A 23,372-nucleotide genomic window follows, 5' to 3' on the forward strand; every position below is an offset into this window, starting at 1 on the left:
CACTACGCGCCAGCCTCGATTGTAGAAGTCCGTCAGGCCGTGAGACAGAGTTACAGTGAACCTGCCTCCTCGTGAAGTCACAAGCTGCGCTGCAGCAGCCAGGCGTCGTCCGTGTTGCGAGGCGGGCTGGAGACCTTCCAATTCCTTGGATATGTGATATATATATATATACATAAAGTTTATCAGCAGTTGAGAGGGGTGGCTATGGGGGCATTCCTCTCCCCTACCTATGCATGTTTACATGTAGGGTGGTGGGAGGAGCATGTCCTCATGGGCACTCTCGCCAGCTCTTTCCCTAATTGTATTGTACACTTTTGGCGCTTCATAGATGATATCTGCATGATTTGGAATGGTTCGGTGGAATCAGCCACAGAGTTTGTGAATAAAATTAATGAGAACCAACTTAATCTACAATTCACCTCACAAATCAGCACTAAAAAGATCCAATTCCTCGATGTAGAAATCTATGTTTCTGAGGGTACACTTCAGACTAGACTTCATAGAAAAGTAACAGCGGGTAATGCGACACTGCATGCTAGCAGTTCGCATCCCAACCACCTCATTAGAAGTATCCCTTATGGCGAATATTTGAGGATGCGCAGGATCTGTAGTTCTGAGGTAGATTTGGAGAGGTGTCAGAATGATGCATTCACAAGATTCTGTGGCCGTGGCTATCAGCCCTCTCTGCTACAAGAAGCTAGAAACAGGGCTAATGAATTTAACAGAGAGAACTACCTTGCCTCAATCTCAGCCAATTCCACCCAGTTAGCCAGTAGTGTTAAGGAGGTGGATTCCGGCAGCAACATCAGTTTGATAACTACCTTTAATGGTGATGAGAGGAAGGTAAGAGGGATACTGAAAAAACACTGGCCGCTACTTAAAACCGACATCAGTTTAGCTCCTCTGATACCAGATGAACCCTCTGTTGTCTTTAAAAGAGCTCCCTCAATGAGGGACGCCTTGGTTAAATCAAGTCCAGAGGTAATTTCCAAAACCAACTGGTTGTCAGATAAATGTGGTTTTTTCAAGTGCATCTCATGCAGAGCATGCAAGTTTGGTATTAATACCAGTGAATTCCATTCTGCATTTGACTCTAAACCCATCAAGATCAGGAATCATTTCACCTGTCGTACTGATTTTGCGGTTATGTGCTCCAATGTACTTGTGGACTCAATTCCATTGGTAGCACCAAATTACAGGCTTTTAACCGTATCCTGCAGCACCTTAGAGCCATAGTCAACTCAGATACAAATTACCCTGTGGCTCGCCACTTCGAATTGGTCCACAACAAGAACTTAAATGACCTTCAATACTTCATCCTTGATGCTGTACCCAAGAACATCAGGGGAGGCAATTGGGAGAAAACCCTTAGACAACTTGAAAGTAAATATATTTTACTTTTAGACACCAGGATCCCGAATGGGATGAATACAGGGGAGGATTTACACTGTTTTCTATGATTATGCGTTTTATCACTGTGCTGTGAATCTCCTGTTTTGATATCCTTAGAGACAATGTATGTTCCTCCCAATGTTCTCATTTATGTCATCATATGGTTTTCCTGGTGTTCACTTTGTCTTACTCCAGCATTAGTTTAGACCGTAGCTATATAGTTGGTTGGAGTATATAGTGTCCCTGTCCTCTGATTAGTTCATTTGGTATGGTCTCGGTATTTTGATCCATCTCATTTTCAGCCATCTGGGTTTATAGTTTCAGCTGTGCTGTTGATGGAGAGTTTCTAATCCTGGCATTTAAGATTGTTATAATTAAGGCACTGTGCCACAATGTTTCAAGTGTGTCGTACCATTTCTCCCGTGCCATGTATTTGGTTAGAATTATTGGGCCCCATGTCATATAACCCTCATAATCAAGGGTTTTACGTGCCGTCCGACCTGCTTTTTTTTAAATGTTTGAGTCCTAATCTTTGATTAGGAATTGCACTGTATTATATTTTGCACGATTTGCACTGTATTAAGGTTTGCACTTGCACTTTTTTTTCCAGATTTAGCCATTGGTCAATGTTCGGATCAGCAATTTTTCATAAGACTGTTCATAATTGAGTTTACATGAGTTGTAAAATTTGCCTCCGATGTACCATTTATGGTAGGATATTTTTATGAATTGTATATAGATGAATCATGTATTTTAACAAGATCAAATTTATTTATTCATTTATCATTATTTTCTCGGAGAGTAATTGAAAGTATGTCTTTTATGTTGATTACTGCTGACGTGGCGTCAATCTGTATTTGCACTGTATTTAAGCACTAGCATTGGTTCCTCTGGTCATGTGATCAAGGCTACCGTGTTGTAGCCGAAACGCGTCATGCTGGAGACAAGGGAGCAATAAAACTACCAGTGAAAGGATTTTGAAGCGTTGTTGTGGTCTGTACCTGCGTTGTTGGACTGGCGTCCAGAGCCGATCAGTAGGTGTGGTGAACGGATATATATATATATATATATACACATGGAGTGTACGTCTAGGTGTCTCACGGGTACACAGAGATTAGGGGCTGATTTGCTTATCCAGGTCCTCATGTGAAAATGCCTCTCCAGGGGTTTGGCCTGTAGGGCGTGCAGATAGTAGAAGATGGCTTTATGGGGCCGTATACAGAAAGAATCTTGGGGCGTAACTGGTGTTTGCGACCGCTTTGTGCGCCCCGGGGCACTTTGGTATTACAGAAGGGGCCACAGACACTTGTGCACCCCCTTCTGTAATGCCAATAGCACATCTGCAGGGGGCGTTCCCTAATTCACATTCCCCATGCAAATCAGGGAATCCCTTTGCCTCTGCGCTATATTACAGACACAAGCGCAGAGGCCAAGAAGCTCTCAAGGGGCGCACTCACAGTGCGCAACCTTCTACCTCCTAGAAGGTGGCATACTGGGAGTGCGCCCCCAGATGGCATCCCTCTGGTGGGGGACAGGGGGTCCCATGGACTGCCCAGACCACATCCCCTTGCAGCCGGGTGCAGTAACTGACTGCACCCACCTGCAAGGAGATCTCTAATCCCCTTCAAAAGTGCACACTGGTTCAAACCACAGAACGGCTGTAAAGTTGGTGTTCCATTTTTCACTTGAATATGCATCTGCCCCCAGGGCAGAGGTTTTCATCGTAATAGAGCACACTTTCATTGTTTATGCCGGGTGCACCTTTTTAAAGGTGCACCCGGCGCAAACAATGAAAATGCGCATATTGTGTAATGTGGCCACATGGTTCCTTCCCTTGCACAGAATGTGGGCATGCATTAAAAAGAGCGTGCTTGCTCATTTGTAAGCAGCGTGCTCTGGTTTAACTGAGGGGATCCCTCTGCCCTTGAAGATATTCTGCGAAACCCACACAGGCATGAAACTAAAAGGCTCAGAGAACTTTGACTGCACATAACTAACCAGGGATTAGAACTAGTTTTAACACACCTAAGAGAGAGTACCTTCTTGGAGATGGCACAGAGAGTTCCAGGAACGCTCAGAGATCCCTAACCCCCAATGGGGTGGGGTACGTTGCCCTATCCAAACCAGGCTTTGTGTGCACAGGCTATGACAGTGCAGTAGAGGTTGCACTGTGAGAATGTATGCAATCCGGCCATGGAAGGCCAATGGGACTGGACTCATACTCGGTGTGTGTGGCCATCAGGGGCATCTCCAGTGGTTTATGTGGAAGCCTTTAGCCAGTGCTTAGTTTGTATAAAAAAAAAATACATAAGTGCCAGGGCTCTTGTCAGACGGCCACTGCAGTTTACACCACACATTGCCCATGCGCTGCTGCCAAAGATCATAACAACACAACTACTAGCCATCAGACTACTACAAGTGTGAGAATTCGGACTAATCCAGGTCCACAAAGCTAAAAGAATGGCTTGGGTGACAGGGAATAGTCATTTTTAATGTATATTGATTTAAAAATTAACTGTTGTTGTGGTCATCTCTAAATTAGCCAGACATCGCCACCTTGTGGCAGACTGTCACAAGCGTTGGTGTTAACAATTAAGTGCTGGTTCTCAGCACTGGAAACCACTGGCTCAAATTAAGCACTGCCTATAGGATTACAGAGCTGTGGATTGTGTCTGCTTCACGTCTGCCTGCTGAGCATGTGCTAAATGTAACAGTTAGTGCATGTACAGACAATTGTACATACACTGTTGTTAATGGGGCACCGCTCTGATCTGCATGCGACTCCCATCTCCACACCCCTTTACCATTTGTGAACAACATCGCCTTTAAGACCCACAGATAAGTCGTCTGTGATTACACACAATGAATTCTACAGATAAAACAAGGTATGATCTGCCAAATTATAGGAAGTACCCTTATCTAAGACACACTGTGGGTTTTAGATTACCAGAGAATTGGGAGACTCACAGTAGCATTCTGATCTTTTACTTGCAGAGATAGATATTCACAGGATAAATATAGGTCTAGCTTCTCACTTTTGAAAAGTTTTCCATGTATTTCCAATGAGAAATTATAGTTAAAGATATTTTGGAAAGTATTGGTGAGTGACTACTCTATCAACGCGAGCGGTCCTTTAAGTTTGACGTAAAGATGGTTTTTGTATTGTGAATTGTACCTTGTGAGGTGATTTCTGTGTCTCTTACTGAGTCAATAAAGAATATGAATAAAAAATTGATCTGGAATTTAAACCATATTTGCAAAGCCAATAGGTCTTGCCTTTCAAAGGCGTTGCATTAATTGTTCATGTGATTTTGCCAATGCTGTTTCACATGAGCAACAAAAAAACAAAGATGCTTATTTACCATGGCGGAATGTAATCAAAAATAGCACGGTGATGTATTCCGTTCACTTGCATCATCGTGCATGGTCAAGTATGTGTAATGTATCCACAAAAGCCGTAGTGTGATGATGCATGCATATGCACACGAGAGAGCAAGAAAATGCAAATGCTGCCATAGAGTGCTGAAAGAAAAAAGTAGTTCTCCAAATGTAAGCAGTGGAACAATGCATGTCAGACAGTCAAAAGGACTGTAAAGAATCTACGTTCTAGCGTGGGGACAAACACAAGAAGGGAAAGGAAACCCATCCAATAAGAAGCAAGCAAATAAGATTGACGCGAACCAACCAATGGGATTGAATGGGGTGACCCAAAACCCACTATAAGTATGGGCATTGTCCACAATTGGTATTCAACTACAGGCTCTTAACCTGTCTGCAGGTGAGGCTTAAAAAGCCTCACTTTCAACAAATACCAAAGAGTTATCATAACTGTTGACCCTTGTTTCGTAAATAGTATGCCATGGTTGCAAAGCGAGAAAGAGGAATGTCGGACTACAGAAGGCGAGGAACAAAGAGCACAAAATGGAAGGTTGTGTTATTGCTTTGGACATCAAGTATCTGGTTGGATGGCTTCAATTCTGGGATCCACATTTATTCAAGTGTAAAAAGTGGTTAGAGTCTTTGTTAACCTTGTAAACTAAAATACTGCATGGTTTCAGATTAAAGTTGTATGTGAAGTGGCTTCTAAATCTAAATATGTACACATTATGGAGAATCCGGAAAAGGAGGTACGCAAATGAGAAATTGAGATCAGATGGAGGATAAGCCCACTACAGTACTAGAGAGCTACTGTGTCAAATCAGGGCCTGGCTGACCATGGCCGGACATAGTAACTGGTGTATGAATTGTGGACTGAGAGATGGCTGCCACATGGTGTTGATGAAGGATTTATCGGTGTGGGTTCTGCTGTGAAAAGGAAGACCATTTGTTCCCAGACGCTGTGTTTCCCTAGCCCCTGGATATGGTAGTAAGAACGCACAACCAGTAGGTCATTTGACTGGGGTGCCCAAGCAACACTGAAGGTGGTGGTGGGGGGTAGAAGCCAGGATTAAGCCAAATAAAAAGATGATGCATTGACTGACAGATAGGTGGCAGAAACAATTCAACTTGTATTAGATCTGCATAGTGGACCGAGGTGAGAAATTGAATGAGCGGTGCCTAGTCTGCTGACTGGGAAGAAGTGTCTTCAGAAAGGGGACTGGCGAGTCGGGGGACTCTATTGAAAGCTGCTCCACCACCTCCTCCTTTTGACTAGATGCAAAGTGGTGACCTTCCCTGGGAGCTGAGGCATACACTACAATCATATAACACAAATCAATTGTGGAAATGGCGCAGACTGACAAATGCCAAGCACAGGAGAAGGTACAGGAGACCAACCCCAACTGAGCCAACCAAATGCAGAGTAGAGGTGTTTGACTCCCGAGAGCTGTTTTGCTAAATTTGTCGAATAAACAGACTAACGATTCTGACTCAAGATCTCCAGGGATTGATTGAACTGTGGTGGGATTCCATCACTGACCTACTGCTTGCCCGCATGTCACCCCGATAAATGTGGATGAACTCATCTGAACTAAACGTGCGTGCAAGCTGCTGAGATGTTATCCTCTCCCGGTAACAGAAATCTTGAACATTTAACCGTAGATGATTAGGGATCAGCAGACATCGCTTGCAACAGGTAAAGCCCAATCGTTTTATTTCCATTGATTCCATTTCTTACCCCCTTCACTGAATTTGTGGTAGACAAGTGTAGATATTGCTTTGAAGGCAGAAGCAGCTTGTACCTTCATAAGCTGGTTGTAATCTCAATGCGCACTTCTCCAGCCTCTAATGTATCATTCCCACACCTTCTTTGTGACTTATCGTGAAGCCTCCATTCTTTGGTTAGCTTGGATCTATGTTGTAAAATGTTTGTGGGAAATGTTGGGTGAAGCTCATTGAAGCAGTGCCCAGGGAGGGTGCAGAATATCAGGCCCTAGCCCTAAATGGACAATGAGGCAAGAGCAACCTAATGACTCTGAGAGAATAGTGAAACCACAGCTCACCACGACAGGGCACATAATACAAACGTATACCATAAAACACGCGGAATTACAAGCCCTTCTAAGGTGGTACACCATATATACATTAAGGAAAAGAAGAAGGCAATGTTTCATCTTCTGCTAGAGGGGTTTTCATATGGATGATCCCATGCGTCCCTGTTGTTTGCACCACTACAGACAAAGACCTGAAGGGCAGGAATGTGCCGGTGCAGGGTAAGCTTGATGATGACCCTCACACTCCGATCTGCTTGTATGCACTAAATGTAATGTTATTGAGTAGGCTGACTAAATGTATGACCCCACTGCAGCTGGAACCTTTAATGCCCACGATTTGGGGAGGTAATTTCAACTGTATTATGGATGTCATGCTGGGCATCTTACACGGGTCACCTGTATCTAAATTAGCGCATGATTTCAAAGAATGGATGCCGAGGTGGGTGTGCACGATGCTTGGAGAGATCCCTGCACCTGTGGTGGGCAGTTCCCTCTTTTTCTGTTGATTTGAATTCTTTTTTTGATCACAGTCCAGCTTGTGGGTAGGTTCTGCAGTGTGGACAACCTGATTATTACAATGTCTGATCACTCTGTTTTATTCCCGTCAGTGGCTTGAGGTAGATCTCTCACTAATATTCTATCTCGGAAATTGCTACCCCACAATGCTGCAAGACCAATTGTTCAAAGGCATTGCATTTCATACCATAATGAATTACTGTGAGGAAAATGCTGGTTGGGTGAGAGCTATAGGGTTTGAATCGAGGGCTTTCAAGATAGATAATAGGCCCAGGCTCCAAAACAAATGCGGCCACCATTACTGAATTAGACCGCTAAAAAAGCTGCCGATGTCTGCAAACTGGAGCAGGTTTGAATTTGTAAAGACATGCTGTGCAGGTGTTTTTTGCAAGGTATGGAATACTGCATGGATTTGAGATTGTTGCAGGCAATATTTGATGTAATATCGGTGAAATTAACGATAAAAACCAACCTGGCAGACCATAAAATAGTCCCACAAATAGCTAAAAACAACCCACACACTGAACTGCAAGACCAGCCCGCTGGGAAATGCCTGCTTGCCCTACAGCCCAGTCCCACCCCAATTTTGCATATGAGCTTCCTTAGCAAGCGAAGCACTAGCACAGAAGAAAGTACTAAGAGATATTGAGATTAGGCTGGCTCATGATCATAACATAGCAACAGCTCTTGTGGCGCACAGAGATAGCCATGCTAAGTTATTAGAAAAGATGATATGGCTAGACTTTAGGGAATACACGCATAGGGTGCACAAGGGCGACAAATCAGGATACCAGCGTGAAGGCTACTGACGGTGAGATGCTATACACACAAGACAATAGAGCATATTAACAAGGGCATTATCTTAGCTTTTTTGGCTTTAAAAGCCAAAAAAGCGGAGATAATCTTTTCGCCCTATTTACAAGTGGGTGCTAACATGCATTAGCGCATTTTAGCACCCTTTTACCCGACGCCTCACTTTGTATCTTTAATGAGATGCAAAGTGGGCGTCACTGGGCAGTGCAACCTTGCAAATATCACTGATGTGCACATCGCAATAATTACAAGGCTGCCCCAGCATTTAAGCAGACGTTTTTGGAGAAACCCGCTGTTTTCGCCAAAAACAAACATCTGCTAAAATGCAGACTTACCTATCCATAACATTGGGGTGAATTATGCTGATACGACCACAGGGTCGTATCTGCAAGGTTATCGTCGTTTTGCAGGGAACATCGCTGGAAAACCAGCAATGTTCCCTGCAATACTGTGATTTCCCTGCTATCGCTGGAATTTTTATCGCCCTGGAGAAACGCGTTGTTAACCCACTACCAGGGCAATAAATTCCAGCGATGGACGCCGATAAATAAAAAAGCGTTAAGCGCGCTTTGCGTTATTTATCGCCGTCCCTAGATAATATGCCCCGAAATACATTGAGAGGGCGCTAGCACATAATCCCTGGCATTTTTCAATAGCAACCCCACTCTTGCCAAACTGGTCGAAGCAGCATGCATCTGTTGGTGGAGATGTGTTGCACTCTTAAGAAGAAGAAAAGGCATATGCCCCAGAACTGCCCTTGAGATGGCTGCCAGGGTTTAAACTGCGGAATCAAGGAGCCAACAAGGTGGTGTGGACAGGTGCAGGAATCCTGGCAGTAGGAAATGTGTTTGAAACCAGCTCCTTACATTCAAGCAGACTAGGCATACCTATGACCTTCAGTAAAACCATTTTAATGTATAGCTTTGACTAGCAACTAATGTCACACCAGGGTTTTGAATACTCAGTCCTCAGTGCGTGAGGCTCCCAAACTGATTCTTTCGCTGGGAGGAGGGAGGCTGTGGTGACCCAGTTATATATGGCCACCTAGCGCAGGGATTGTGCAGAGTTGCGAGAGATGAAGATGAAGTGGGAAACTGACCTAAAAAGATGACTGGGATGTGGAGAGAGAATATGTGGCCTGCGTGTCTAGAAAAGTGTGATTCAAGTTTCTGCTGTTCATTTATATACATTAAAAATACCGGATGCCTAATTACAACCAGAATGTGCATGACCCTGGTTCTAGAGGCCCCAGGTGCAATGATGAAAATGCTAATTTCTACCACTTGGTATGGATTTGCCCGGGAAGCCTCTTTTTGGAATACAGCAATGGATTGGACTGGAGTTGCGGATAAAGAAGGCTGGCTCTCCCCTTGGATCGGTATCCCTGGCCTAATAGTGCACACAAAGAAGAGCAGAGTCGAGTGCAGATTCATCGACCTGGCCAAGATATGAGCCGGGAAAAAAATAGCAAAGGCTTGGAAATCCAGTATGGTCCCATTGACAGCAAGCTTGGTGGCTGAGATTGCTCGTTGGGCAGAAGCCGAAGAAATTACAATAAGAGCTCGGTGAGCTAGAACAGGCAGCAAGGACATGGCACAAACCTGGGGCTTGCTAATAATAATAATAGTAGTAGTCATGGTACTGATAACTAGTAGTATGGTGGGAAAATAAACATGTGGCATGTGTGCTTTAACCAAGTATTGTAAAAACTGGTAGCAAGACCATGCTCCTAGCCAACAAGAAAAAGAAACGCCTGGCCACAATGTATGAATGTATTCCCAATGGATTGACACAAATTGCACACTATTTCTACTTTTTGTCTTTTATTATTATATATTGTTTCTTTTTTTTCTGATTTTTAAGTATTAGAAGATGAGCGTATTATACACTGAAAAGGTTTGATAAGTAACCTGCTGTGACATTCGTTAGTATACTATGCAGAAAAGTTTTAAAACATTTCAAGCATGATGTTGTGGCGAAATGACTGAGGCCCTCCCTCCCAACCCTTTCACAAAGGTGGCATGGGGTGCCCAACAGGAACGGGTGGTATTTGAGGCGATGGGCTGCCCGAATGCATGGGCGAGTGTGGGGGAAGTGGCTGAGTTTCTGACCCAATGTATTTATGTTTAAATGTCTGGGAGAGCAATTGTTATTTGTATATATATGTTCTGGGTTTTCCATAGTCACAATATGGGCTTGTTATACAATGTACTGCTTCTGTGCCATGTCCACTGTTAACCACCTCGTGACCGTAAAAGATTAATAAAAGTTCTGTATTTAAAAAAAAAAACATTTAAAAAATGTTGTTTGATGGTAAAATATATAGGCATTTTCTATACAACTGTATGTTTTGCTGAGTTTTTTTTAATAAAAACATTTAAAAAACCTTGCATGATTGGAAATGTTATGCAGATATTTTTTAAATAACTATCTTTTGCGGAGTTCTTTTCTATGCACAGTGGCAAACATATGCAGGCTTCATCCCTGCAAGTTTCACTTTTGCATTGTTTTTCTATGGACAATTGTAAATGTATACAGACTTTTTAACTGTGAGTGTACTGCTTGCAACTGAAATTGTTGAAAAAATAAATTTCCCTCATAAATGATTGAAAATGTAAAACTTGTTAACTTGGTGAAGTTTGCGGTCTTCCGTAGAAGTGAATGTTGCCCGAAATAACAGTTTGTGCACCGTTTGCACTGCATGGATAGCTTCTGTGACGCTACATAGTGATATAATAATGTATTTCTTTTCACAAGTAGAGTAATAAGTAAAATCGTGCAGAGACTCTGAAGCTGGACATTACAAATTAATTAAAAAAAAACTATAAAAATCACAGAAAAGCAGTAGTACAGAAAAATGAATATCACATATATAGACCAGGCATAATTACTTGCTGTGGTGAGAGAAATGCAAGCTTTAAAGGACAGCGTATCCATGGCATCAAAGGTGGGAACTGTGGGCCTTATTATGAGGCCCCCTGCGCCGCTGGAACATCACTTTTTGTGACGTTCCGTGGCGCAGGAGCCTGCTCCATTACTACGAGACAGCAATAAGTCACTTTTTTTGGCATAATGCTGCCTCGTGAATATTGTTCCCTTTAACGCAGTTTTCTGCGTTGAAAGGGCGTGCAGTGGGTGTTGCAGGGGGAATTAACAGCAACATCCATGATTATTTGACACTGCTCCAGATTTACTAGAAATCCTAAATCTGAGGCAGCACCCAAAACTTACAGTCATTTATAGACAGCATATTTTCAAATGAAATGCCCACTAAGTTTGAACAGACATGTAGTCTTACTGATAAAACTAGACAGCACACAAATGAAATTGTGTGGAAATTAGGTTTTTTGTGAATATTTATCATTTGTGCATCACCTGTTAAAGTGACTATTTGTTTTCATCCTATTGAAATCTCTGTTTCCTGCACATTTCAGAATTACCCAAAAATGTACTTCATTTATGATTTGCTAACTGCTAAATTTATACAGTTGGTTTACAGATAATTTCCACTTTGTTGTGAGTTGCAAAAAGCGACATCCTAAGACTGTCCAATATTCACTTTAAACTCTTCTGACTTTGTAGTCCGAGAAAGAAAAGTGAACACCAATGCCATGTGAAAAGAATAAGCAGCGGCTTGTCAGAAGACATAGTTTGACATTTGACCACTGACATTTAAACACAGCAAATGTGACGAGATAAAGACAGAATTTAAAGACATCTTTGTTTATTGCTCAGACGTTCCCGACCAACCAATAATCAGCCTGCGACCCACAGTTTGGGACACAGTGCTCTAAATAATACCTTTTCATGTCCCTCTATCTTCCTCACAGGCAAAATCTTTGTCGTGCTACAGTTATCACTGACAATCTCAGGAGTAATCACTTCGACAGCGTACAACAAGATTTATCAAGCGACGCTGGAATGGTTCAGCGGGTTCTGTTTCCTATTATCATTCGCCATCGGCATTATAAGTATCATCCCAATCAGGTAAGAGCTAATTTACTGTGCTACAATTATGTTTCTAAACAAGGACAATTTCATCCTTCATTGGGGTGATAATGGCAAAATGTTATGCTGACCATAACTGGCTGAATTAAACTGGTCATCTTTAGGCCCCCGCCTGTTATTTCCACACCAGCATCCTCTCATCAACACACATTATGTGCTGCTTCTTCTACCAAGCTTCTTCAGGGCTCATGTATTGATCAGTTATATTATTTATCAATGTCACTATGTCTTTGCAAGCACTTCAACAATTTCTTACTCCATCCTTGGAAAAGAAGACTGGAGCCATATTTTAGGACAAGAAATGTATTGGAACTCAGAAGAAGAATACTGAAATCACCCTTGTTCCCAGATACTAAAGTAGGACTGCCGGCTTAAAACTCCATTTCCTAATATTGTATATTATGTACCTAGATTATTTACACTGCTTGTAAAAGCTATTTCTTTTTAATCAATCGTTAGAGAAATTCAACTAGAATTACACCTTTTTATCTCAATATTTACCAACTTGTCCTAGGGACTGAACTTGGCTGCCCAAACTGGGCAGTATTAGACATATTTGGCATACTAAAACAGTAATGCAATATGTCATAAAATCCCCATCTGTACTGCCTGATAAAAAAAAAACTATTGATTTTCCGCAACACCATTTGAAAATGGTGCCTTAAAATTCATTTTTGGCTGCATTCCTTTAAAATTATCATGGGGAGAATTCCTCAGAGCAGAGGTACAATATCCTGGATTTGCCTGGTCAAATTTGGACCGGCTCTCTGTTTTACTACCTCTTTAAAAGTTAATCGACCAAGTGTTCTTGGTAGGTAACCCCATTCTCCCAACACCTGGCGAGAGATCAGAGTTGTTTACCACACCATGATATATATTGGAATATTTCATGATTGCTGTGTTAGAAATGCCACTAAAACGTATCGCGTTTGCCTACATATTTGGGAAAGTATACTGTAAAAGGCATGATAGTCCCAACTATTTTTTTTAATTCTTCATCAAATGTTCAAAACAACTTTATTTCGGTTCATAACAAACCATAAAAAGCACACAAGTACAAAATGCATAATCAGGGGGTACGGTTACATTGAGTTGAAGTCGCTGTTAAAATTGAACAATTAAAATATTTACAAGTTTTTAAAAAATGCAGCAATTTTTCAATGATTCCATAAATTGTCGCCAATGTTGTTATATTAACTGTTTCCGGTACGTTTTTTAAGGCGAAAGGCAGCTACCAGGAAATTTGCGACACTGAACATTATTAGTGGTGAATCTAATTTTTTTAGATAAAATAGAGCAGGTTTGGCTTGAGCAAACCCCTTATTTTTAAGCATCAGAGAACCTCCTCAAAGACCACATAGAAAAAGTTGGCAGCAGCTTTCTTGTTCTGGTCAATGAATTTGGGACAGACAATACATATCATGGCTTCTTTTGTGATCTCTTTCTAGAGCTAGTTAGGGGTGTGATGTGCTGGGCCCAACTATAGATCCTTACTCTGTTTCTAGCTGAGATTCTCTCTAGGACTACTACTTCATGTATCATTTAACAGAGAAATCAGTTGAAATTACTGTGTGTCTTCCCCTGAAGTGAAGATGTTGTCTCCAGTCCCCAAGGTTATTATTAATTGTCACGTGGCTCTGTTCTTGGCTGGACGTCTGTTCCCCTGTAGTTGCTGTTTGGGCTGGCGGATATTCACTTGAGTCAAAATCTGTGGCGTGCCAAGTTGACTTCAGAAGTGGTATATTTTACATTGTAAAAAGAGAGAAGGCGCTATTGGAAAGGGTAATGGTGTAAAGAGCTGTGTCTATGGCCTTTAATTAGCAACAAGCATCGGCAATGGCAATTTAGCTGGCTTTAAAGAAATGTATGGTAATGGGAAGCATTACAAGTAAATAGTATGTGAACGGATTAGTATTTTTGTGGAAGCAAAGAACTGTAGAATAATATTGGTGTAGGTTAACAGGTCAGGTGACAGTTGCACTATCAAGGGTGATCTAAACTACCATGTAGGCTAATAACTCTTCTCCTCCCATCTGTGCTGCTGCCAGAGAAAAACACCATACATTATCTAGTTATCTAAGACATGTATAGCATTATAATGTTATGTGTGTGTCTCTGAAAGTTGAAGCTCGGGCAGCTGTATAAATAAACAAATTGATTACAGCTTTGTGGAGGGCAAGCACTTTTTGTGGAAGCTCTCCACATCTGACCAATCAAAACATGTACTCCTGGCTCGCAGCATGTGGGCGGAGCCAAAGCCTCTCTCTAGTGATGCTCACATAATTGTCTGCCAGACCATAAACAACTGAAGCTGGAAAAAGCAGGGCACACTGCCTAGTGTTATTGCAGCAAGGTATTTATAGAGGCCTTCCAGAGGGTGATTACAGGATCCTGGGAAAGGTGTAGTTGGGAATTGTTTTTAGAAAACATGAAATGTTCCGATTTGTAGAATGCACAATGGGCTCTGCAAAGGATTTTGATAGAGTCAGAGGGGCGGTGCAGAGTTGTAACACAGTGACCTTGGCACTGTTTCTAAAGGTGCAGTCCTTGGCTGGTTTGCCTGGCCCAGAGAGAATGAATTGACATAAATCACATATTTCTGATGTAAGACCTTCCACTCGCCCCATTACTCATATTGGCTACTTTTTTCAAAATAGGTAGTGACAATGTTTGTTTTGTTCTGGAATTATTTTTCCATTACTCCTACAAGTCTCATGCCCTATTTCCATCTTCATGCCTTGCACCATTCCATATCTCCTCCAATATGTCTTACATGCTAAATGTTCAAGTGTCCGAATCCATTATGCAGCGAAGTGGCTCCAGAGGCTCTTGATTCCTTCCTAGCCTTACCTTAATTACATGTTAAGTCGATGTCATTTTACTGGCAGTCATTTCAGCAACTGCCCTTTAGTCACAAAAGTAGCTATTGTTTGGATCCCAGGTTCCAGCACCAGAGTGTAATTATTTAAGTCAGTGGTTCTCAAACTGTTGACTTATGGGGACCCCCACTTAATCATTACTGTAACCCAGGGACCCCCACTGAATCATTATTGGAATCTGGGTACCCCCACTGAGTCATTACTGGAAGCCAGTGACCCCGGCCTAAGCATTGTCGATGATATGAACCTCAAAACAACACACAAAAAATACCGAAAAAGCATTCAGCAAACAAGCAAATGCCACATTTTATTTCATTCGCAAACACAAATAAAAAAAAACCTACATTTTAATCGAAAGGTTGGAGGTTTTCTAAATTCGATTGAGGGCACTCATCGTCCATACTATATTCTGTTTGATGCAACTGCACTGCTCCCACGGATCAATCTGAGGGTACTAATTTAATTTGTACCCTCCAATTTCAAATTCCTCCACATTTACAGTACGTATTAACATTTTCAATAAGACATTTAGCTTCTTTAATTATATACACTTTATTAATCTGTTAATATTATTCAATTTTCTAAGTAGTCGCGGACCCCGAAGGGTCCAGGGACAACAATTTGGGAACCACTGATTTAAGTCCTTTCTTTATTGCCTCCTTTTCAGCAATCCCTTTGATCCTTAAGCCCTATAGGACTCTTGACAGGCTAGTGAAACCTTTCCCATATGTAGGTCACATGGTGGTTCTTTGCAGTGTCTCCTTATGACATTAATTGTGTTCTCTTTGAAAGGTGGTGCTGGTCTGCATGCTTACTCAATCTCCCATTGGCCTGAGATATCCACTATAATATTTCCATGTTTTCCAGGGCATTCAGATAAATTGGCAGGCAACAGGAAACCCTTGGTTTTGTGATCCATCAGCAACACCATACTGACCTGTTCAAGGAGGCCGTACCTCCTATCCCATTTCAACAAAAATCTGTTTCTGGTCGTTTATAGTTTCTCTTGAATAGTCTACCTAGATGTATATTTAATGTCTGCCCTACACGCACAGTTAATTTGTCTTGGGTGCTTTGAAAATCTAATCAACTTTCTGGCATGTCTGAAAACATATCGTTGTTGGACAAGGTGCTTTTACTTCACTAGAGCTCCTCGACCAGGCCTTGTGGACTTTTTGGAGGTTCTACAATGGAGTTTTATGGTTCCTAGGAGTTTCTGGAGCAATTGCGCCAGAAACGTCCACATTTTCCCATTCTGCTTCTTAGGCATGCCAAACAAATGCACCATTATCTTGCGTCCTGTGATCTTCTACATCTGTACAAGCTACTCTTAGAATCTCTGCCTCTGTGAGCAGGATCTACCATATACTCTTACCCCTCCCAACTCTCTCTTCCATGTCTTTCTGTCTCCGCAACTCATTCCTCCCATTTCAATTGTAATTACCTTTGCATTGGTGTCCCGAGTGTGGACATTTATGGCTTTGATTATCACCATGCACGATTCTGCTTCAGCATTTTCAGTGTGACCTTTTCCTTTCCAGTCTGTACTGTCTGATGCATGATGACTATTCGTGCTAGGCTAACATTTTGTTTGCGACTACTTGCAGTACTGATAGTTTTGCTTCTAACAAACTGTTTTCCTATTGAACTTGCTGATAATGTGATTTATTACGGGATTTGGTAGATTAAACCAAATGGAACCAAGGATGATCTGCCTTTAATTTGGTCATTTATACTTCTACTTTTATCTAACTTATTTGCAGTGGATTAGGCTCTTAGGAAGCAAGGCACCCTAATGTCCTTTTAAAGTTGCTGGTTAATCTTGAGTGGACCTTACGGTCTCTTCTGTATCCCAATGTTGCTCACTGAGAGACTACCATGGTTGCACTTGCGTGTTTCTCAAAAAACTTCCTTTTTGCTGGTCACCACCAGTTAAAACAGCTCACCAGGACTCATCTACCTGGTTAGGCTACTCATCTGCTCTTGTTAGTTGTTAGGAATGGGGTTATTAATTTGGGAGGTTGCACCCCTACAAAATCTAAGAAACACTCTTGTTAGGTCATAACACACTTCTGAGAGAATCTCTGTTTAACCCCTAGTGACTATACCACAAGCAGCAGCGATTCCCAGAGACATGGGTGCTAAGTTTATGCAGTACCAACAATAAAGTTAAGAACGCAACACAATACAATTTCCAAACCAATGTAGAAAAACAGAAAAGTTTAATAAGAAAATATAAACCAACTTTATTGAAATATTTAAAGGATATAGTGCTTTTTAAAATGTTAATGCAAAAAGCTCATAAAAAGAAGGCAAGCACTATGGAAAACCAACAGTTCATTGTGGATCGGGACCTAGGCACGGTTTCAGCCTGACTACGAAGGAGCAGAGGTTGGATACACAACGCATGTTGTCCCAGTCAAGGTTTTGCCATCAGACATATTTTTCAACTGCTTAGAAAGATTCTTCTGGTCAGTCCTGCAGCCTCATTCTCCTCAGAGCAGGCTTCTGGGTACCAGGTCTCTATTGAGCCAGGTCAACTCCTCTAGAGTCCTTCTGCTTATTTGTTCCCTGAAGCAGATTAATCATTGGTCAACCACTTGACTATTGAAGAGTAGTTCTAGTCCCTGGGTGACAGCAGGGTTCAGGAGTGCTTGAGTTCTTGTTTGAATCCTTTTCTTCTAACAGGAGTCAAAAGTCAAAATTCCTCTTCCACCAGGGCCGTCTTCTTTAGATGGAGTCTTCCTGCTTCCTGGAATGTTCTAGTGAAGTAATAGTTGAGGGGCCAGACATATCCTGTACTGTAGCCAGTGACTGAAGAAAATCTACCACCAAATCCTAACAAATTTCTTTCAGTCACCCACCTCCTTTTGTGGTACATCCTATCTGCCTTACTGTAAAATGGTAGGGCCCATCTGCCACCAGGCAGGCCAGACTTTAGCTTCTTGGCCACTCCTCTACCTGACATGGTCAAAACTGGCCTTACTTTCTATTGTGGCTGTGGCCTGACTGTTTAGGAGGGTCGGAAGGGCATTAGCAGATCCGATTCGGGAGGCTGGATTTCCGTCCGAGTCGTACACGGGTCCGGACGTCGGAGTACGATGCGAACAAGCGCGAAATCTCCGTCCAAATCGTTTCCGGGTCCGAACCGCTCCATACGACTCGGTCACAAGCAAACCGTGGCGTGCAATGGAGACGTTTCACGACCGAGCTAGTACGATGCTCTATTCAGACAGCCGGGCTCAAAAGATAGGATCCGAGAAGGAAAAACGAGAGCAAAAACAACCGAGCAACAACATAGAAGTAGTATTAACCTCACGGGCCCAGATAGAACTAGCACCCCAAAGCATCAGAGACCAGAGCCAAGAAAAAGGGGTACAAGATATAAGCGCAGAAAAATTGGTGGAAAGAGCGGAAGAAAGATCAGCGGCAAAATCTCTGGACAAAATCAAAAACGATGATTATATTAGCCAAACCCCGATAATAGTTACTAGAAATATGAAGGGTCATACCTGCAAGTTTTCTTTGCCAGATCAATCAAAAGAGACCCAAATTAATAACAAGTTACAAAGCAACTCAATTCCACTAATAGTCACACTAAATATTAAACGCCGCACCTGTAAGTTTCCATTGATAGAACAAACAACAGAGACGCCATGGACAATTATACGGAAAAAACCTGGGAACCGGGTAACAGGAATAAAGGAAACAATCCTCAAGGCCTCACCACAAGAAAGGGCCCGAGATGAACATGTAGGCCAAGAACCCCAAATAGGTTGCAAATTACTTAATACCCATCAGCAGGTTAAAGAGGACAGTACAAATCCCCTAACCAAACCCTTCACAACAGTAAAATATGACTGGTCCATAGAAGAACTAGACGCGGGAGAAAACTGGCTGCAAGCGTTAAAATTGACTGGCAAACATCATACCAATAAGTTAAATTGGAAACTAATAATAGTTAACGTATACATTCACCCAGAGAGAAAACGACAGAAGGCGAAATTTCTAACTTTGGTAAACTTGATCAAGGTGCTACAAAAGACCCACGAGCACAGCAATTTGATCATTTCAGGAGACTTTAATAGTAATTTCATCAACTGCAAACAGTCCAGAAGTAAGAGGAGGGATACAATCAATTATAGACTTTACTATCGTCAGTAACAATCTCTTTCCTATGATAAATTGCTTCCAAATTTACCCACGTCCAGAAAGCGATTATTTTCCACAAGTTACGAATATTACCATTAGTATAACCCAAACACAAATATTAAAGTCTTTGCACAATATCCAGAAAAATATAATCTGAGGAAACTGAAGTAGCGAGGACAAGATACAAATATAATAATGGACACAATACAGGATTATGTGAAGACACAAGGGACACAAAGAAATAGTGCAAAAAAATTGGGAGCTATTGGGGCAGTTTCTCATTCAAAATTTCCCAGCAATTCCAGGACGACAAAAGAAGAAAGAAACCAGGAAGGAGCCATGGTTTAATAACCAATTGCGAGATCTTAAAAGGAGCATTGCGGGAGAGATGCACCTCCGAGCAACGGCAGCTATAACGGGGAAAAAATCTGACAATGACAACCGCAATGAAATGCGGAAAAAATAGAAGAAAAATTTAAGGGAGGCAAAAAGAGAGTACAAAGAATCCTTCTGGAATAAACTACTATGGGGAAGCAAACTGCCAACAAGCAGGGAATTCTAGGGAATAATCAATAACCTGACTAAGAGTTCAAGACTCCAACAAGACATCGGAATAGGAGAAGACACATGGATCAAATATATTAAAAATATGTACAATAAATTGGACTAGAAGCATGTTAATGCAGCCACGGTCTTGAAAGAACCTGGAGGAGAACATCTTAGTCTCCAACCTCATGAAGGCCACTCTCAACAAATGATAGAGATCAGCAGTAACGAGCTAGAAAATCTTATCAATACCAAACAATTGAAAGGAATAATAACAAAATTAAGGACGGAGGGGGCAGCAAGACCAAATGTGCTTCCAAACGCTCTTTTTAAGAATGCACCTGAGTTTTGGGCAAATTATTTCACACCCCTTTTTAACTACATTTATAATCAGAAGATCGTACCAAATTCCTGGAGAGGGAACATAATTCACCAATATTTAAAAATGGCATTCATAGCAAGCCAGAAAATTACAGATTGATAACTTTGATCGATGTAGAAGCCAAATTATACGCATAATGTCTACTTATTCACCTTCAAGAATGGATGAATGAGAAGAATATAATCCCAAAGTTTCAAACAGGTTTTAGGTCAGGAATGGGAACAACCAGAAATTTGACAACTTTGTCTCTTTTGAGCGAAAAAGCACTCAAAAGGAAGACAACATCATTTACATGCTTCATCGACCTGAAAGCTGCGTTCGATAGAGTACCTAGAACTCGACTTTGGAATAAATTAAAAACCTGGGGGCTACCGATTAATCTTTTGGACGCAATGAAACGGAAACTTGGGCCAGAGTGAAACTAGGCGATGGAAGTAGAGTATCCGCAAGAATAAACACTCCGCACGGCTTAACACAAGGCTGCGTCCTGGTGCCGAGTTTGTTCAATTTGTTCTTAGCAGACATAACCAAGCATATGCAATCAGCAAAGAGCCATCCGCCAATGTTGGCCAAAGAGCCTATACCTCTTTTAGGTCTCGCCTGGCGACCGCAGCGCGAAAGCGTTGTTGCCAGCGAGATCTATTGTCACTGACTTGCCTCTCATGGGAGACAGGAGATGGGCACGCGCAGGACGGACTGGAAATGTGAACGTGCCGTGCACATCTCCTGTCCCCCTTCCATCCTCGCAAGCATCCTGTTTTCAGTTTTGTTTTTTATGCACACGCGCGCTCAACTCGGGATGTCCTTAAGCCCAACAATGCACCCAGCCAAGCTCTCACTCACCGTCTCGGTGTGCAGGTTCCTTGGCCGTTTCTTGGCACGCCGCGGGGGTCTCCTCACAACTCGGGAGCCCCGTGGTGCCTCTGGTGCCATGCAGCCTGCCCTCGCTCTTCGCCCGGTCCCTCTGATGGAACCGGGACTTCAGCATGGAGCCTGCAGGGTTCCGGACATCCTCCCCGGCAGTTCCTTCCTGTTTCTTTGGCAGGCCCCGCCCACGTCCAAACGAAGGCTGCCTGACTTCCGGAGTGCGCCCCGCGATGTTGCCTTAGTTCTTCAGCTTGTATTTCTTTCTTCGCAGTCTTTACAAGGTACTGACAAGCTGTCTTCACTGGGTTCTGCAGCTTGAAGTTAGATTCTTTTTGTTTCACGGCCCACCCACAGTCCCAACTAATTTTCAATTGTAATGTGTCACAAGCGGAGTTTTTAGTCGCATACAATCTAAGAGGCAGGTGGCGCTGAAACCAAATTAATCAATTTTCAACTGTGCCCCAGACCTATTACCGCACTGAAAAGCGAACTCTTTAAAATATGCAGGCAAATCCTAATAGAGTTGGTAGCTTGGTGGTGATGAAGAGGGGAGGGGGCGCGAGCGCATGAACAGACAGAAGGGGATGGATTCTTGTGTAGTTAGTTTGCAGGGCGTAATTGCTTTCTGAAATTCTGTTTGTTCTTGGGATTGGGGGGTGAGTTTCACACACGATCGAGTACAACATCAGTGGGGGCTCTCGTGAAGTAGATAGGCATACCTATGTCTGCACCTAGTGTCAGTTGCATAGATTGCACCGGGGACGGGGAATTTTGCATGCGTGCCAGTACAAATTTTGCACCGTCATTTGCACCAATGGACCAGTGCAAAAATTACATTTGCACCAGTGCTTTGCATGGAAATACAGACGTGAAGGTACTCACTGCCCAGAGTACCTGTTTGCCCGACCCCGTACAGCAGCCCTAGCACCAGCACATCCTTGTGGAGAGAGCGTGTGTGCGCGTCCGTGCGCCGGGGGCCATATCTGGAAGATGGCCCCTTTTCACCGCCACTGACTGGCCCCTGAGAAGCCGGAAGGCTCGCTCGTCGTGCCTCTGGTCTGAACACGTTCACTCCAGGTAACCTGTGGAGCAGAGCGTGACCTGGCGTGTTTTCTCAGAGGCAGGAAAACTGTAGTCCTGCAGTGACAGGGGGCATGAACGGACTCATTGTCCGAGAAAGTGCATGACACGCTTGACCGGTGTTTAACTGGTAAAAAGAAGAAAGAAAGTGCAGGACTCTGGCGCCGTGGTTGGCGAATGCCAAGGCTAACCAGGGGCATAGCTATCATAGTGCAGCAGGTGCGTTGCCACCGGAGCGTCTATTTTACTACGAAACATGGGTTTTTTCTGACAAAATTAGCGCATGGTGAGGCAATCTTTTTGCTAGAATTAGGACCCTGGGCACTGTTGCTATGACAGTGAGGCTGCCTAATCTTTATTTTACCTCGTTTCTTCCACCACCCGCCTTCCTGTTTTCTTATCTCAATCATACAGGTTCTTTTTCAACCTTCCTTTCCCATGTTGTCACTGTTTTTATATATTTCTCTTTTTCCTTAGTTCCCTCTTTCAAACCCCTTGATCTGCGTCAAAGTCTGATGATGAAAAGGGACTGCCGGTGCCTAAATATGAGTCTTGGTGCCCACCACCGGCACAAATTAAGCACTGCCCAGAGAGGCGGCAGGCGATCTGATGTGTGAGAGGGTGCGCTTTGTGTCAGCTAAGGCCACCTACTGTCGCCAGAGAGAAAGACAGTGCCCTGAAGACGGGTCAGGGACAGAACGTGCACTGATGGGTAGCCATGTTATAAAAGCACTTCAACTCCTCGCCAGGGTAGTAGGCGCTACATAGATGCATTTTACGATACACAACGATTTGCACACATTGATTTTCAGTAGGAAGAAGCCGATCACAGCGTCCTCTTATTACGCGGAAGCGCACACTGCCCCCCCACACCACCCACCCATTTATTGAAGAGAGGCCCGCCTCACTCAATGTGTTACAGTTAACAAGAAAAATTATAGCACGTAAATGGACGGGAGAGAGAACATATGTTGTCTCATTGTTGACACCAGGCAGCATATTTTGAAATCACCGGATTGGGGGAGAGAGCGCATTTTTTTATGCAGGTGGAATGGAGACCGGACCCGGAGAGTAGGGGAGAGGTTCCAATCAAGCATTTGCAATGCAATAGGCCAATGGAGACAGGACCCGGAGAGTAGGGAAGAGGTTCCAGACAAGCATTTGCAATCCAATAGGTCTCGCATTTACACGAGTTTGAGCTATTGACATTGCAAATGACAATACCTTTTATTTTATTTTTTATTTTTTAAAACATAAATAAAAGCCATTGTCATTTACAATGCTAATAGCCTAAACTTGTGTAAA

At 42.7% G+C, this 23,372-nt stretch overlaps 1 protein-coding gene across 1 annotated transcript in view; it reads left to right on the forward strand.

The window, feature by feature from the left end:
- The window catches only part of LOC144819900 (solute carrier family 46 member 2-like), a 149,429-nt gene that overhangs the window by 102,827 nt on the left and 23,230 nt on the right, over nt 1–23,372 (forward strand). The window contains exon 3 of the mRNA XM_078677608.1: nt 11,984–12,140. Within this exon, the coding sequence (XP_078533734.1) occupies nt 11,984–12,140 (157 nt within the window). The remainder of the gene's footprint in view (nt 1–11,983; nt 12,141–23,372) is intronic.

The sequence above is a fragment of the Lissotriton helveticus genome, chromosome 2_1 (assembly GCF_964261635.1).
Source record: "Lissotriton helveticus chromosome 2_1, aLisHel1.1, whole genome shotgun sequence".
Classification (NCBI taxonomy): Eukaryota; Metazoa; Chordata; class Amphibia; order Caudata; family Salamandridae; genus Lissotriton; species Lissotriton helveticus.